The 18,849-nt window shown below is 39.8% G+C and overlaps 1 protein-coding gene across 1 annotated transcript in view; it reads left to right on the top strand.

Moving 5' to 3' along the window:
• The first annotated feature begins 225 nt into the window (after positions 1–225).
• The window catches only part of LOC137649804 (actin-related protein 2/3 complex subunit 1A-B-like), a 41,764-nt gene continuing 23,140 nt past the window's right edge, over positions 226–18,849 (top strand). Inside the window, exons 1-2 of the mRNA XM_068382748.1 lie at positions 226–327; positions 8,447–8,545. Of these exons, the coding sequence (XP_068238849.1) occupies positions 8,479–8,545 (67 nt within the window). The 5' untranslated portion in view covers positions 226–327; positions 8,447–8,478. The remainder of the gene's footprint in view (positions 328–8,446; positions 8,546–18,849) is intronic.

The raw sequence follows: 18,849 nt of genomic DNA, 5'->3' as shown, positions 1-18,849 counted from the left end.
ATTGACCAATTAGAAAGAATGTTGATAACACTGGGGAGGTGTCACGCGTTCTAAAGTTCTACGTACGACTTTAGTATATTTACATAATAAATAATTGCTTACAACAAATTTATTCTATTGCCTGTCATAATTATCATATTAAATATTATTTATAGTAAAACTACTAACATGTTTTTAATGAAAAAAAAACAATTTAGAAAGATGAATTTGTTAATAATTTGACATGCTACACGAACACTGCATTAGTCAATTTCTGGTGTTGTCAGGACAGTCAGGGTTTTAGCGTAGACTGACCAGAGTCCGCTAATATCCCTCGTTAATTTTGCTGTAAGTATTAAACTTCATTCGAAATTATTGTAATTGTATCTCAGGATCAGTTATGGCTGGATTTTATTATATTAAATGAACCATGTGTTGTCCAGTTTGATAGTTTTAAGTGGGGCTACTCAATGGCTTAGCCTAGCACCTTATACGGTAGGTAGAATAGGGTGGAGTATTGACTTTAACTCATCAAATATATATTAGTTTCGTGTTTTATATTATAATTAAGCAAGGATTAGCTATTTATAATGGAATGATGGGGGTTTATGTATGATAGTGGCCTCCTGTATGTATTATGTCTAACTTTGAATACGGCAGTGTAAGGGGGTCGCAGCCCCCTCGTTAGGCAAGGACATGGCTTGTAGGTTAGGTTAGGTGGGAATGTTTAGGTTAGTTGATGTCCATTTTTAGTGAACGTGTGAGGAACTGGCCGCTTATATACAAAGGCTCTGAGCCCCTCCCCCTCTACACTGCATTTAGGTTAGGTTAATTGTGAGGTTTCTGTGTTACCAATGTTAATACCATCATTCCACCACACACAATGCGCTATACCATAGGTCTTACCTGATGGTCTTTGCAGCTTCCCTTCAGTTCCAATGTGGACCTGATTTGGGGTGTATGTACGATAGCGGCCACCTGTATGTATTATCATGGCTAACTTAGAATACTGCTGTATAAGGGGGTGTTGCAGGCTTGTTATGTAAGTAGGTAAGGACAAGGCTTGTAGGTTAGGTTAGGGGGAAAAGTTAGGTTAGTCGATGTTCATTTTTAACCCTGGATAGGTACGGTGGGTCGTTTGCGACCCCGAGCGTAAAAAAAAAACAGGTTTTTCTCACGTGACTCACCCCTGTGACTGAATTTGTGGGTGATCGACCTGCAGGAGGTGTCTCCCCTACACGCTCTAGTAGTGTCCAGATGTGCATTGCTGTAGCTGTACTCCTTCCCCGATTTCTGAGACGCGTCGGGGTCGTTCGCGTCCGAGTTTACCCTTCTGAGGTAGTTTGCATAATTATCAAAGTTATTACGTATTATGAAATTGTCGTAGAATGGTGCAACTTGTATAGGTTATCAGTTGTGGAAAGTCTTGGTGGATTGTTTGGCTACCATGTGCATGTTTTTTTTTTTAGTTAAAATGTCGTTCATCACCACTAGGACCATTTTACCGCGAGTGCCCCTTTTTCATTTTTTTTCATTTTTTTGCCAAGTCATTTTTCCGTAAGATATTGCCAAATAGTGTCGTAAAACTTTTGCTTGTTTAGTGTTGGAAAGTGTGTCTAGATGATCTGGCTACCCATGCATGACTTTGTTTTTGTCAGATACGACGTAGTTATTGGTATATTGGGTATTTAACTGCGGTTACCAATTTCTGTTTTTTTTTCAATATTTGTAAAAATTACTACGTAGTAAGGAATTGCCGTATATTATTCATTTTTTTTTCATGTTTATGTGTTAGAAAGTGTGCCTTGATGGTTGGGCTAACACGTGCATGTCTTTTTTTTTATCTGAGATGTCGTATATTAGAATGTCGGGCATTTTACCGCGAGTGTCCCTTTTTAATTTTTTTTAATTTTTTTGCCAAGTCATTTTTCCGTAAGATATTGCGAAATAGTGTAGTAAAACTTTTGCTTTTTTAATGTTGGAAAGTGTGTCTAGATGATCTGGCTACCCATGCGTGATTTTGTTTTTGTCAGATACGACGTAGTTATTGGTATATTGGGTATTTAACTGCGGTTGCCAATTTCTGTTTTTTTTTTCAATATTTGTAAAAATTTACTACGTAGTAAGGAATTGCCGTATATTATTGATTTTTTTTTCATGTTTATGTGTTAGAAAGTGTGCCTTGATGGTTGGGCTAACACGTGCATGTCTTTTTTTTTTATCTGAGATGCCGTATATTAGAATGTTGGGCATTTTTCCGCGAGTGCCCCTTTTTATTTGTTTTGCATTTTTTTGCTTAGTCATGTTACCGTAAGGAATTGGCAAGTAGTGTCGCAAAACTTATATTTTTATAGTGTTGGAAAGTGTTTCTAGATGATCTGGCTACCCATGCCTATTTTTTTTTTAGCCAGATATGGCGTATATATAAGTATGTGTTCGATTTTCCTGTGATTGCCATTTTTTCGTTTTTTCCCATTTCTTTCAAAATTACTACGTACTAAGGAACTATCACAGAGTAATATTTCATTTATATGTTTATTTGTCGGAAAATATGCCTTGATGGTTTGCCTAGCACGTGGCTGAAATTTTTTTTTTCTGAAATGCTGTATATTAGAATGGCCATTTTTCCACGAGTGCCCCTTTTTATTTGTTTTGCATTTTTTTGCTTAGTCATGTTACCGTAAGGAATTGGCAAGTAGTGTCGCAAAACTTATATTTTTATAGTGTTGGAAAGTGTTTCTAGATGATCTGGCTATCCATGCCTATCTTTTTTTTAGCCAGATATGGCGTATATATAGGTATGTGTTCGATTTTCCGGTGATTGCCATTTTTTCGTTTTTTCCCAATTCTTTCAAAATTACTACGTACTAAGGAACTATCACAGAGTAATGATTCCTCTAGATGTTTATTTGTCGGAAAATTTTGTTTACTTTTTTTTTGATTGAATATCATCAAATTTTTTTAGCTAAAATATTGTTTTACATTTTTTTTTCCGATTTTATTTCCCTTCAAAAAAAATTTTTTGGGTCAGAATTTTAATTTTATAGTCGTAAAATAATCGACAATTATCCAGCAACCCACCATACAATTTTTATGCATATCCAATAATAATTAGATTAGTAAATAACACCTTGAAATTGACATACCCTTCCTACATTTCAAGTGGCAGATTAGGGAGTCTGAGTCAGTGTGGTTGGCGGCCATTTTGTGGACATATCCGAAGCGTAAGCTGCCCTATCTATATATATTCTTGTTCCCTATAGAATTTTTGATATTTTGGTATATTTTTACCTGCATAAATATCATATTATATATTAAATATATGTATTTTTTTACGAAATTTCCAAGTACTCAAAAAATTACCTTTAGATATGGCCCCTGATATAAATGTAATTTACAAAATAATGAAGATTTTTTTACATATTTCTATTTTAGGATAACATATGTTTATTCCCTAAAAAAATTAGCCACTTCCTATTTCATTTGGGTACCCAAAAAAATTCATGAAATTTGGACAATTTTTTTTGGCCAAAAAAAGTTACCCTTTTTTTCTCATTTCAGATCTTCACCTCCATGGGTCTGACTTCATCCAAAATACATCAAGATGTGTCCTAAACATTCAAGAATCAATTCCTAAAAGGATTTGTGTATATATGTATAAACTTTTTTTTTATGAATTTTTATGTCAGGTCTTTTTTTTTTTCTACTTAATTTTTTAAAATATTTATAATAAATAGTTTTTCTGCAGATGAGTAGTATTTATCTTTACAGTTGTTTTAAGCATTCATTGAAGTTTTTTTTGGCAAAAGAAAAAAGGAGGTTACTGCAAAAACTGATTTTTCAAGAATTTTTTTTTGGCGTCGGGGTCGTTCGCGTCCGAGTATACCCTTAAAGGGGTGTCCGAGGACCGTACCTATCCAGGGTTAATCAGCGCGTAAGGAACTGGCCGCTGATATACAAAGGCTCCCCTGATTTTGAGGATTTTACTATTACTACTGCTTCCTATTCTGGAGCCTCTGTAGTTGATTGGTGCAGACCAGGTCAGTAATTTAGGTATTATAGCCTAGTAACGGTCAGAACAACATTTTAAATAGAAAAAATAGTATTTCCTGAAATCAGTGTGCTTTCACTGAATTTGACCTTCCTTTCAACAGCAAATGAACCGAAAACTCTGTAGACCGTCTAAGAAAGGGGATGTATTTTAGAAATCTAATGGTTTTTGCACCACACTGCGCTCGCATCGCTCGCGGAAAAAGAAAAACTTCAAGTTCCTATGTATTGGAAAGCAGTAAATGCTGAGCTGCGCACACTAACCTATTAACTACTATTTCTTCGATAATTAAGTTTTTATTTGCAGTGAAAATAAGTGCTGTTTTAGAAGAAAACATGTTTTTCAATAGGAAATACCTGTTGTTTTTTAGTAGAAAAGTTTTTCCCGTCTGTAACTGTACTAAAACCGTAATTCAAATGAAAAAATACTAGAACACCATCTAACTTAAGGTTCCTCACCTAACCTAACCTAACCAAGGGGCCATATCATTATTACTGTATTATTAAGAATTAGTCTCAAGCCTTTGGTTGCTTCCGAACCATCTTCACTCTTAGTAGCAAAGTGATATTAAATCATATTTCATAATTCATAAAACTAGCCTCTTAACATTGTATTTCAGACAAAGATACATTTGTGTGTGTGTATGTGTATAGTGAAATTCTTTAATTTACAGTATTAACAAATGTGCAAAACCATATATTTTTCCTATTGGTTATCTTTGTTTATGCATTTATGACCTTTATTGTATAAACCACTCCTAATTTGTATGTTTCTCCACCCTTTACTCACAACAATTTTTGGGAGTTCCAATAAGAAACATGGTTTTTGTGTTGGGAAGCCCTCCCCCCCCAAATGTATACAGTATTACTCCATGCATTAATGGTATATATGCATAAATCATGCCAAGTTCATTTGAAAAATATACAGCATATAGCATGTGTCATGAGAAAGTCATGAGAAAGCAGGCTTACTGGGTCGAATCATATAATGATGGAGAATCAGGAATGGAACGCAACCTAATCACACCCACCTAACCATACTTAGGAAGCTGTCCTGCCTTCCCAGAGTTACTTGCCCTTCCAATACCCTGTTTCATAACCTTTTATGACACCTATCACTAAGTAAACCTCAAATAGGTAATCTAGGTGTATGTAGTTGGTAGCGACGAGCATAAACTTTCTTATTAATTGTCAAAAATAAATTTTCCTCATAGAGAAAATGATGTTTATCTTTTTCTGAGGCTATATTTACATTTTACAAAATATTATGATTTATTGTTACCTTGCCAGGAGTGAAGCCTGCTGGGAAGCAAACATAAGGGTTGAGACTTTGTCATAGGTTAAACTAAGGATACGACTGTCTAAGGTGGAGGTCACAGGGGTGGCATAGTGCCCCATCCTCTCCCCATTAGGTAAGGATACTGCTCCTGGGTTAGTTCAAGTGGGGACCCTTAGGTTAGGTGTTGTTCTTGTGTTTTTTTTTTTTTTTTTTTTTTTCCCCCAAGTTAAAATATGGTTTTTGTCATAACTTTTGGAATTTTAAAGTCTAAAATGTGAGAAATGTAGGCTTCCCCCAATTATTTGCATCAAAACAGTTCAAAGTATCTATAAATATACCAGGAACGCTACTTATTTTCTTCATTTGGAATATTATGCTATAGTATATATTTACCTGCATATAACTGTAGTAATTACTTATCTGGTCCATTTCAACCAACTGCTGGGGCTCCAAAATCTTTTTACTTCGCAGTTGTCTTCAATTCTTTCATGAATAGGTATTATTTCCCTAAAACACTACAAAAATTACACTCAGCTGCCATTGATTATATGAAAAAGCACTTTTGTTCACTGTATTATAATTTCATTCCCCATAACCAATTCATGCACTTACAGTAGCCGTTTGAGTAACACGGGAGGACTTTGTAAGGGATGTATTAAACAAAAAGTATGAAAACACCGGGTAACTTTAGTTTAAAGATTTCAGAGGTTAGGTATTTGAAAATGTTAGGTAATGATTAAACAAGAAAAAAGAATAGATATAGGTCTCAAAAGTGCATGATAATGGCTTATTACTTTGCCAAACTTCAATTGCATAACTTGGAAAATAGCAATACAGTTATGTGCATATTTTGGTCAGTTTATACCCCATTTATTATTGACTTGTTCCTTTTAGTTTCAAATGAAATTAGCAAAAATGGTCGGCATACCAATTTCTTATAGCAAATTCCATATTGATGAGAAATTGAGGTATCACATGATTGCCCTTTTTCTTATATTCTTTGGTTTTACTGCAGTATAATGTCAGAATACGGTAGTTGTGCATACTGCATATTTTACTTGGTACCTTAAAAGTCTTTTTGTATCGTAAGTATTATTGTGATGGTATAGTAAAATAATCTCTCATCAAAATCATGAAATTTTTTCATCCTATCTATATTGGGTATATTGGTTTTGGCGAAGCTGAGCTATCCATGATAATTTTAGTAAGGGATAACTACCCCTGGGGTAGTCGGCTACCCCTCTCACTCAAGCGACCTGGTTTAGTAACCACTTTGCTTACTTGGCTTGGTAGTGACGGTCGTACTGCTGTGATAATTTGCTTTTTCTTTTTTGAATGTGTATGCGTGTGCGTGACTTAGTCCCATGCGTACTTGTCCATGTCCCGAAGGCTGCACTTAGAGGTACCTTCATGTCCGGTGTTAAGACGGACCATCACCTGCTTTGTCCTACTTGTTGGGGCTGCCGGTGTTCGAGGAGCGACAGCTGTGTAGAGTGTAGGGAGTGGTCTGCCTCCCAGTGGGAGAGGTTCGGGCGATGGAAGAAGAAGTCTAAGAGTGGTTTTTAGCCCTTGGGGTCTTCCTCAAAGTCAAAGCAATGCCAGTCTTAGACTCTGAGAGTTTTGCCGATCCACCATGGGCGGTGGCAGGGCACACTCCTGATGTTTCCCCTGCGTGGAGTACATATCTCATTCTCGAGAGAGAACAGCCAAAGGGCAACGGAGGCTCAAGAGATTATTACGTTTCTCATGCTTTTCCTCCAACCCTCGGGTGCACAAGCCCCCCTCGTGGTAGGTAGATGTTGGGCAGACTTCCCCTAGGGAGCAGCCTGCTGGACGTTCCCCTACTCTTGAGTGATCATGATCCATAATGGGATCAAATGTGAGGATCATCTTTATGAGTAGCTGTATGTCAATGGTCACAACTCAGAAGGTCTACTGGTTAGACCTACCAGTTATAATTATGTGTGAGCGCATGCGTTTTTCTCGTAGGTGCTAGTGTCTCTTGTTAAAGAGAACTCGCACATGCACATAAGAGTTGCTTAAGAGAGATGTACGTAACATTGAGGCAGAGTAAATTGCCTACTGTACAATATTCTAAACCCCTAACGATCTGAGCACACGCCAGGGGTTTATTGATTTTAGTCCTTCTGCGAACCCTTTCAAATACATTTCGTTCATGTGTGTGCACTGCCATGCCAGTGCATCCAAAGAAAAGTATGTACAGTAAACTCTTATGTGAGATCAAGCTCTCCATGAGAGCGAGTGCTCAGGTGAGAGTCTTGTGTTCACCTTGAGGGGACACTACTAGACAAATTGTGTCTAGGGATGCTTGTAGATGTTGCATGTCTGGGTGACTTATGGATGAGGCATGTATGTGTCGTGTGTCTGGGTGAGGCACATCTGGATGAGATGCATGCGGGCATTGGATAGAAGCTAGTCTTTGTTTTTCCGGATGATGAAGAGGGTTCCTGCAAAGATTGACTAGCATCCTTGCTGAGGGGTGAGAGTGCTCGCTTGCCAAGTTCTCGCAAGTCGCTAGAAGCTAGTTGATTGCAGACCAAGTCTAGTGATCAACAATGCAAAGCAATTGGCATCCAATAAACGAGGTTGAGAAAGTTGAATCAACAACACTTGTTAGGAGACCTGTTACATGCGTTTGTAAACAAAAAGGAAATAGAATTCCTTCGGGAAGGAGTCAGTTCTTCGACTCCAGGGAATTTTAACTAGAAAGCAGCGAAGTTGAGAATCTTGCCTTCACCTCTGGCCAACCTATAGGGTTGTAGGAGACATGTTATCATTAAACATATCTCTGACTAAAGAATAATATCCCAGGATCCAGTTGCGTTATACCGGGAACAAAGTCCAAAAGTACTGATGAAAAACTCTGGAAAAAGATTGAAAATCTGCCAAAGTCTCCAGCCAGTTGAAGCTCTGTCTCCACTGATGGCTGCTATCAAAGTGACTACATGACGTATTCCAGCTTCTCTGTTGTCGTTCTCCTATATAAAGGCCGATGGTTTGTATTTGTCCCGGAACAATTATGTGCTAAGTGGGTGATAGTTTCCTTGTAATCTTAGTTTAAGAAATTCATCCATAATTTCTCTTGTTTTTCATTCAAGATTTCTTCTTTCTTTACAGTAATTCATTGCTCCCTGCTCTTAAGTAACATCATGACTGATGTCTATCAGTTTGCTGTTGCCCCCATCACTTGCCATGCCTGGAATAAGGATCGTACCAGTAAGTATCTCAAGTTTGTTGATGTTCAATTTCTTGTCGCAAGTTAAAATTAATATCTTGTATTAAAGTTATTAAAAAACTCTATTTGTTCAACATAAAGATTTAACCAAGTGTTTGTAACTAATTTATCTATCTACCTATCATGGCACTCCCCAAATTTAGGGGGGTAGCCAACATCAAAATATATGAGAGGGGTTTGTTCAGTAACTGGAATACAAACCTACGCTTTTTGTATGGGTATACTTTCAGAGATGCTGAAAGGACGAGACATTAAAATTTAGCAAGGGTTAACTACCCATACCACTAGTTAGCTTGGTGTAGAGCAGGTAGATAGCTACCCCTCTCACTCACACACCTGTGAATGTGCTTCAATTTACTTTTGGTTCGGAGGTAGAGTTGTTGTTTCCGCTTTTCCTCCTTGCCTATTTTGGACTGCCATTAATCTTTCTTTTTAACCTATGTTACTTCTTAAGTATACTATACAGTACTGTATATGAAAACATTCTTAATGTTTATGTATATTGTAAGCTTTCTTTACAGTGTATGTTGCTGTTTGTGTGATAGAATGGCAGGTTTTTTAAGGACAGAGAACCTTTCCCCCGGGGACATCAGTCTTCTCGTTGGCGGATAGCCTTCCATGTGACAATACCGTTGCCGCTGGAGAATCGTCATCGTTTGGATACTCCTCTGTTCTGTTGTTGACATTGCCTTCCCCCCATGTGGAATCTGCAGGGTCATCGCCGCTCACTTTTCGTGGGCGACCGGCAGTATACTCTGCAGGGGGGGCACCTTTTTCGTTCGAGGATTAGGTTGCTCTTCCGAATGGTTTTCTTCATTAATCAAGTGATATTATAACTTTGTAATTTACCTTTTCAGCTTCTTCTCCGTGGGGAACCCCCTTCCCACCAGAGAGTCGAGTGGTTCTCCCGAGTTGTTAATTTTCTTAGCTGAATTAATTAATTGCAATTCTTATGTTACAGTTTTTACACTGCCCCTCTCCTTCTCTCATCGATGTTGGCCGGGGAAGGGAGTGCGCAGACTTTAATTTGTTTGTTCTCTTGTGGGACACCTTTCCCATCTGTGGACTAGATGCTCCTTCCCGAGGTAGTTTTTGTCACATTTATTTTATTTTTCCTCTGTTAGCAATGTCGTTCTTCTTCGTTCGAGTAAGATAGCAGACGCAGAAGACCAGTACCGTTCGTTCCTGGGGAAGCTGCTGTCTCTGCACCATTATTTTCCTGTCCTGCCCCTGTGGCAGCTCCTGATCAGCACACAGTCTTTGAGGAACTCCTCCAGCTACAGTTTCTCTTGCGGCTCTCGATGCAGACGACCTTCAACTTGAACAAGGCTTGTTGGTGAGAAGCAAAGAGCGCTGCCCGGAGGTCTGCCTCCAGGGATTGGATTACTTTCCCCTCTGAGGGAGAGTTATCCTCCCTAGGTGTTGGGCTCCCTTCCGAGGGAGAACTTCCCTTCATGATCTTCATCTCATTGTATTGATCGCTGATTGCTGTTTCTTCGCCAAAGACTATGCTCCTCCCCTGATGCCGAGTCCACTCTTCCGTCGGGGGCGAAATAAATCCTGAGGCAAGTCTCTTCTGTAAGTGTTCACCTCTCTCGTTCACGAGAGAGGCCACTCGTAGAGACTCCTCTTTGAAGGCCTGCTGCTGCTGATCAGATTGCTGATCCTCCTGCCCCATCGGTGGTTCAACACCGTGGTTTTTGACCCCCCCCCCATGCTCCTCCACCTTTGGAAAAAAGACTCCTCTTCGGCTCTTCCACCTCGTCAATGCAGTCCTCCTCTTCGGAGGATCCTTTTTGTCCTGATTCTACTGGTTCCCGACCTTCGCAGCTTGTCGACAGGTGACTACTTGTGAGCACTCTCCGACTACACAGTGGCCACGATAACCAGCCCTTGACCATCAGCTCCGTTCATCAGAACAGAGCCGTTCTAAGGAACAGCATCAGCCCCTTATGCAGGGTATCGTGTCCCGTTCTCTCGTCTCCCTCCACTGGTCAAGACCCAGCGTCAACGAGCTCTGATGCAAAGGGATCCGCAAAGTCCACACCATGAGAAGGTTAGACAAGCGGTAAGACCACAGGTGAAGCTTCATGTGCACTTTGGACCTAAAGAACGCATACTTCCAGATCCCAAACTATCCATCTTCAAGGAAGTATCTGAGATTCAGTCTAGACAACAAGAAATACCAGTTCAGGGTACTGTGCTTTGGTTTTTCCACAGCACCTCATGTCTTGACCAGAGTATTCGCCCCAGTATTATCCTGGGCTCACAGGATTGGCATCCGTTTCATTCGTTATCTGGACGACTGGCTGATCCTAGCTGACTCGGAAGCAACCCTTCTTCAATGCTGGGATAAACTTCCGAGGCTTTGCTAAGATCTGGGGATCATAGTAAACCTTGAAGTTTTCCTTGCCTCTTACTCAGAAGACTGGTTATACCTAGGAATGATTTTAGACACCAATCTCCACAAAGTCTTCCCATCAGACAACAGGATAATGAGGCTGAGAAAGGTCGCAAGACCTTTTCTCAGAAGAGAAGAACTCCCACCCCAGAAATAGCTGTCTTCTCAGACACCTATCATCCCTAGCCCGTCTAGTTCCCAACAGCCGCCTCAGGACTTTATCTCTCCAGTGGTGACTAAAGTCCAATTGGAATCGGGCCTTTGATTCCCCGGACATTCTAATCTCCACGAGACCAGAGAAATGGACGGACCTCGAGTGGTGGGTGATAGACGAAAATCTGCGGAGGGTTGTAGATCTTCTTGTCCTCCCCGGACTTGCTGCTGCTTTCCGACTCATTAAAAGAAGGAAGGGTGGGGGCCCACATGCTGCACCATACGACCTCAGGCCTCTGGTCAGAGTCCAAAAAGTACTTTCACATAAATCTCTTAGGGATGAAGGCCGTCTTTCTGGCTCTTCAACGGTTCCATCAGTTCATGGTGGGCTACTCGTCGCTGGTGATGAGCAACAACACCATATTAGTGGCTTACATCAAGAAACAAGGAGGTCCTTTTTTGCAGCCCATGTCCCATTTAGCATTAGAAATACTAAGGTGGGCTGAAGTCCGCTCGGTACTGCTATCAGCCCATTTTATTCCAGGCAAGAGGAATGTGCTCGCCGACAATCTGAGCAGAACATCTCAGATAGGGGGTACTGAATGGTCTTTGGATCATCTAGTATCCAACAAAGTCCTAACTTTGTGTGGTTCTCAGTCTGAGGATCTGTACGCACCGCCCTGAACTTCAGTCTCCCACTGTACTACTGTACTCCCCAATCCCAGACACAAAGGCTCTCTGGCAAGATGCATTCCAACAACAGTGAGACAACATCGACATTACGCCTTTTACGTGTTCAGTCTGATGAGAAAGGTACTCAACAACGCCAGAAAATCATCCAACCTCTCAATGACTCTCATAGCTCTGCTATGGCATCATGCGAAATGGTTTCCGGACCTTCTGCAACTCCGGACGGAGCCTCCAAGAGAACTCCCTCCAAGACAGGATCTACTCAGAGTACCACAAAGCTTTAGCTTCATTACGACTTCACACCTGGAGACTATCCAGCATCTCCTCACTCAGAGAGGATTTTTGCAACGAGTTGTGAAGAGGTTGTCTGGATATCTGTAGAATTCCTTAGCAGCAGTCTACCAGGAAAAGTGGAACGTCTTCTGTTTTTGGTGTTGTGGAAGGGCTCTTTCTTCTCTCGCTGCCACTATTCCAGCGATAGCAGAATTCCTTGTGAATTTTCGGAAGGAAATGCGCCTTTCAGTTGCAGCAGTGAAAGGCTAGCGCTCAGTCTTAAGCCTCGCCTTCAGACTGAAAGGAATGGACATATCCTCATCACCAGAATTTTCCTTACTGAATTGGAGTTACGAACTTGCCTGTAATCAGTTGGAAGTGAGACCTCCCCCTTGGAACAGGGTTCGAGTTCTCCGGTCTCTAAAGAGGCCTCCCTTCGAACCATTACGCAAAGCAAGAGATCGCCACCTGACTTGGACGACAGTGTTCCTACTCATCCTGGCCTCGGCCAAACAAGTCAGGGAAATTCATGGTCTCTCATATGACATCGCCTGTTCAAGGGGATGGAGAGTGGTAACGTTCAGCTTCGTCCTTGAGTTTGTTGTCAAGACTTAGAATTCAGTGGTGTCGGATCCGAGATTCGACTCATTCCGGATTATGAGTCGCCGCTCTGTAGCTGATGATCCAGATTATCTGTTACTGTACCCAGTGAGGAGTTTGAGGCTCTACCTCAAGAAAACTGCACAGCTACTGCTGTTACCTTAGCAGTCATCATAAGGTGACCCAAGATGGCAACAGGGCCTATCAGAACTGCGTCACATTCACTCGCCAATCCTAGCATGCTGTTTTACCCCTCTCGTATCTATCCTCCTGTCACCAGGGCTTGCTTAACTCCATTCACCCAGACCTTGACCTTCCTCCTGCACTTCTTCCATGAGCTCTTGTATTAATTATTTTCTTCCGCAGATAACCATTTTTCATCCTCTATATGTACAAACCACCTCAACACATTCATATCCACTTTAGCTGCTAATTCATTTCTCACACCTGTTCTCACTCTTATTACTTTGTTCCTAATCCTTATCCAACCAAGATACAGCAATCATGCTCCTCAGATACTTCATCTTGAACACATTCAATTTCTGTCTCTCTCTCTCTTTTATTCCCTACAACTCCGATTAATACATCACAGTTGGTACTATCACTTTCTCAAATATAACTCTTTACAACCATTCCTTACCTTCTATGATTTATCAGTCCTTTCACTGTCCCAACACTGCATCCTTCATTCACGCTCAATTTACATCTGTTTTCACTCTACCATTTGCAACAACAACAGACCCCAAGTACTTAAACTGATCTACTTCCTTAAGTAACTCTCCATTCAACATTCAATCCAGCATCACCCTTGCTTCTTTTACACCTCATAACTTTACTTTTACACACATTTACTCAGAACTTTTTTCTCTCATATACCCTTCCAAACTCTTTCACTAATCAACACAGCCTATCTTCTGAGTCTACAATCAATACAGTATCATCCGCAAACAGCAACTGATTCACCTCCCACTCACGATCACTTTCATCTACCAGTTTCAATCCTCGACCAAGCACTCAAGCATTCACCTTTATTACCCCTCCATCAACAAACTAACACAGGCTTTACTGCCTTCGTATAAACTCCACTGCTTGGAACATCCTTCCACCAATTCCATATAACCTCATAATGTTCCACATCGCATCCCTATCAACTTTATCATAAGCTCTCTCCAGATCCATAAATGCAAAATATACTCCTTACCTTTTACTGAATATTTCTCACTCATCTGTCTAACTATAGAAATCTGATCTATACGTCTCCTACCTCTTCTGAAGCCATCATGCACCTCTTAAGTTTGCACCCTCTGTTTTATCCATAATCCTATTGATTAACACTACCATACACTTTTCCAACCAAACTTAATAAACTATTTCCCATAGAATCACAACACTCATTAACATCTCCTTTGCCTTTGTATAGTGGGACAATACACGCTCACACCCTGTACACTGCCACCATTGACAACATAAAAACAGATTAATCAATCTTGCAAACCATTTCAGCAGTCATACCCCTTCCTTTACATCTCAGCCCTCACACCATCCATACTAGTTGAATTTTCTTCTCTCTTTCCCAATGCTTTTTTCACTTCCTCTCTAGTAATCTCTCTTGTTTTCATTTCCCATCACAGGCACCTCAACACCTGCAACACCAATTTCATTTGTGTTGGGCAGGCTTAATAGAAGAGCCATGGATGGTTGGTGGTTTATCAAGAGGTTGTCTTTTCTTTATCTGATTCTTTTTTTCTCAAAACCATCCTTACTGTCTTCCTTTCAGTTGAAGTGGCTATCTTGGAGGGTATTTAGCCTTGCATGGTGTATCGGCTCCTCCATGTTGACCAGTTTTTCCGACTTTTTACTATAGTGTCTGGGTTTGATCTATCACTTTATTTATAATTCTGTACATATTGTTTTTGTTATAATTCTTTTTAATCTAGTTTTAAGTATGATGTCTCTTTTTCATTAATATTAATTCTTATGCTGTCTAGAGACATTGAGCGAAATCCGGGACCAGTACATCGTAGATTTCGTCAATGTCGTCTTCTGTATTGCAATATTCGTGGTCTTCATGCAAATACTCAAGCCCTTACAGTTGCGTCCAGACAGTATGATATTCTTTTGTGCTCAGAAACTTTGGTTTCTAATATGAGGCACTCATCTGAGCTCCTTATAACTGGTTTTAAGAAATCCACAATGTTACATGATTCCATCCCTAGGGCCAGTGGAATGGCGGTGTATATTAGGACTGAGTACCCTGCTTCTCATAAGTCCTGCTATGAATGTGGATGTCATGAGATTCGGGTAATGAAAGTTTATGGCAGGCACAACTACTTTTATTTGTGTTCGATCTACCGGAATCCAGACATGGATGATTCTATCTTGGATTGCATTCTTACCATTATGGCTAAGATACAAGAAGATGATAGAAAGGCTTCTTTTGTCTTTGTTGGTGGTTTTTTTAATGCTCGCCATAGGGAGTGGTTAAGTTCTATCTCTCCTACTGATTGCCATGGCTTAAGAGCTTTAGACTTTGCCTCGGAATCAGGCTGTGAGCAAATCATAAGTGAAGCTACTCATAGATCTGGTAATTGCTTTGACCTTGTATACACCGACTCCCCTGGCGTTATAACTAGTAAGGTTGGTTCTCCAGTCGGGACATCTGATCATGTCTTGATTTCATTAGTAGTGAAGACTGAGCAGCCTGTCTCAGATGTATCATACTCTTGTAAAATTTATATGAAATCTCAAGCAGACTGGAATGGGATTTTGCATGATCTTTTGTGCTTGAATTGATCACAATTATATAGTAGTGTTGATCCTGTTGTCCCTTTGAAAGAGAATCTAGTCAACATAATTGATAGGCGTATCCCTTCTCGTATGCTAAGGTACCGAGTGAAGGACAAACCGTGGTTCAATGATGATTGTAGACATGCTTATTTGGAGAAGCAGGAGGCCTATCATCTTTGGAAGGGTAACAGATCAGATTTGACCTGGAATAACTATACTCGCCTAAGAGCTTTTGCTCAGAGTGTTTATGCCTTAACTGAAAAGGAATACAATTTAAGCATAAAAGAAACCCTTTCTGGTACAACTCAGGAACATGAATGGTGGTCTACCCTTAAATCTGCACTCTTTGGTGTAGATGTAACAGTTCCTCCTTTACTTAAATCAGATGGCTCAGTCACTCACTGTCCAAAGGAAAAGGCAACCCTTATGGCTGATGTTTTTTACAGTAAACAGAGTAATGAAAAACTTGAACTTCCTCAATCTTGTTTTCTTGAGGCTAAACTAACTAGTTTAGCTTTTCAATCTCGTGAAATTAAAGTTCTGTTGATGGACCTTCATGCTTATGGAGGTGTAGACCCAAAGGGTATATTTCCATAGCTTTCTATAAAGACTGCAGATTTCTTAGCTCCAAAGTTATCTGTTATTTTGCGCAAGTAAGCAAGAAAAGGAGCTTTTAGCACTTGTTGGAGAATTGGTAATGTTACTCCTTTATGTAAATGTGTTTGTGGTAGCTCATGTCCAACTGATTACCGCCCTATTTCCATAACTCCCGCATTATCTAAAGTGTTTGAACGTCTTTTGGCAAAACGTCTTAATAGGTTTGCTGAAGGTAATCATTTATTCCCTAGTTTGCAATTTGGTTTTCGTAAAGGCCATGGAGCATGTGATGCCCTTCTTACAATCTTCAATGCTGTACAGAAATCTCTTAATTGTGGTCAGGAAGTTCGTATGATTGGCCTTGATTTTAGTGCTGCCTTTGACCGTGTTAATTATGAGGCCCTTGTTTTCAAACTGAAACAGTTGGGAGTGGGTGGGTCATTTCTTAGCATTATTATTGATTTTTCGAGTAATAGATCTCAAAGAGTTGTTGATGGGCACCATAGTGAATGTAGGAATGTGATATCTGGTGTTCCACAGGGTAGTGTGCTTGGCCCATTACTTTTCATACTATATACACATGACGTGGTTCGGTCTAGAAAACAAGCTTGTTGAATATGCAGATGATGCTACTCTCTTTGCATCAATTCCATCCCCTGAATATAGATCTGGGGTTGCTGAATCCCTTAATAGAGCTCTAGCTAAAATTAGTGCATGGTGCAAATTATGGGGTATGAAGTAGAATCCTAACAAATATCAAAGTATGATTGTAAGTAGGTGAAGGACAGTGGCTCCTCAACATCCGGATCTCAGTATTGATAATGTTTCTTTAGCTTTGTATGACACTTTTAAAATTTTAGGTGCGATTCTCAACAGCAAATCTACTTTTGAGAAACACATTAGGTCTGTGCCTTCTTCAACTGCACAAAAAAATTTGCTTATTGAGAAAGTTTCAAGATTTTTGGTGAACAATCTATTCTGGAGAAGTGTTTTAATTCTTTCATTCTCTCTTGTTTTGAGTATTTTTCTCCTGTCTGGTCTTCAGCTGCTGATTCTCATCTTAATTTGTTGGACAGAAACTTAGTCTATTAAATTTCTTATTCCTGATCTAGATATTAATCTTTTGCGCCGTCGTTCAATTAGTTCATTATGCATGTTGCATAAGATTTTTCATAACTCTAACCATCCTTTATATTCAGATCTTCCTGGACAATTTCATCCTGTTCATAATACTAGGCAGGCAGTTAATTCTAATTGCCAGGCCTTCTCCATCACGAGGCTCAATGCTACACAGTATTCTAGAACTTTTATTCCAGCTGTGACCAAGTTGTGGAATGATCTTCCTAATCGGGTAGTTGAATCAGTAGAACTTCAAAGTTCAAAGTTGCAGCAAATGTTTTTATGTTGAACAGGCTGACATAAGTCTTTTTATGTTTATATATGACCTATCTGTTTTGACATTGTTACTGTTCTTAGAATGATTTATTGTTAATTTGTTCTCATCATTTATTTATTTCCTTATTTCCTTTCCTCGCTGGGCTATTTTTCTCTATTGGAGCCCTTGGGCTTATACCACCTTGCTTTTTCAACTAGGGTTGTAGCTTGGATAGCAATAATAATGATAAGATCCATCTTCAACATGCAGCAACCTTTCAAAATATTCGGCCCATATTTTTCTTGCCTCTTATCCTTTCAATAACCCCTTTTCATCTCTCACTGACTCTTCACGCCTCGATCCACCCTTCCTTACTCTCTTCATTTCTTTCCAAAACTTCTCATTCTCTTCATATGCTCTACCTAATCCCTAACCCTACCTCCTCCTTGCCTTAGCACCTTCCATTTTACTTCCACATTTTCTCTATATATTTCATACTTCTCTATATTGTTACTCTGCTGCCATTCTTCAAATACCATGTCTTTTTGTTCTTATTTTTCCACCATCTTTACTTCATTCTACCACTCGCTACCCTTATTACCTCCAACAAACCTTTTACCACATACATCACTTGCATGCCAAACATTTTTTTTTTCTTTTTAACACTCCTCTAGATCATCTGTTTCTCTCACTTTCACTGTCATATACCACTTCCAACCTTTCTTTATAATAACTCAATACCTTTGGTTTTTTCAACTCTTCCATCTTCACTCTCCCTTTTACATCCTCCCATTCGATTTCTTTATTCTATTGCTGCAACTAATTTTGCTTCAACCAAGCGATCCGACATACAGTACCTGTACCCATATCCCTAAACACGTGCACACCTTTCAATCTCCCCGTCAGCCTTCTTGTCATCAACACACAATTCATCAATGCTCTTTTCTACCACTCTTATAGTTGTCACTCTTATCCATATATACTTATATATCTCTTTTTGAAAGTACTATTTCTTACCACCAAGTCTTGTTCAACTTCTAATATCATCTTTTACCTCTCCAGCACTTATTGTGGCATTTAAGTTACCCAATACAACTACATAATTCCTTCTACTCAGTCCTCCTTCACGCCTAGTTAACTTATTCCAGAAACCATTCTACTCTTCTTCACCTTCCTCACAACCTGGCCCATACTCACTAACAGAAGCCCAACATTCTACCCAACCTAACCCTTACCCACATTAACCTGGATGACACCACCTTCCATTCCACTAGTTAATCTATCATCAATGCACTCAACAATAAAACTACACCTATTGCTCTTCCCCCTTTCACTTCACTAAACATCACTTCACCCTTCCCCTTTACCTTTGTCTCACAAAAGGTCAATACATCGAACTTCCTATTCCT

This window comes from Palaemon carinicauda, chromosome 11 (assembly GCF_036898095.1).
Source record: "Palaemon carinicauda isolate YSFRI2023 chromosome 11, ASM3689809v2, whole genome shotgun sequence".
Taxonomy (NCBI): domain Eukaryota; kingdom Metazoa; phylum Arthropoda; class Malacostraca; order Decapoda; family Palaemonidae; genus Palaemon; species Palaemon carinicauda.
This window is presented reverse-complemented; position numbering and strand designations above follow the sequence as displayed.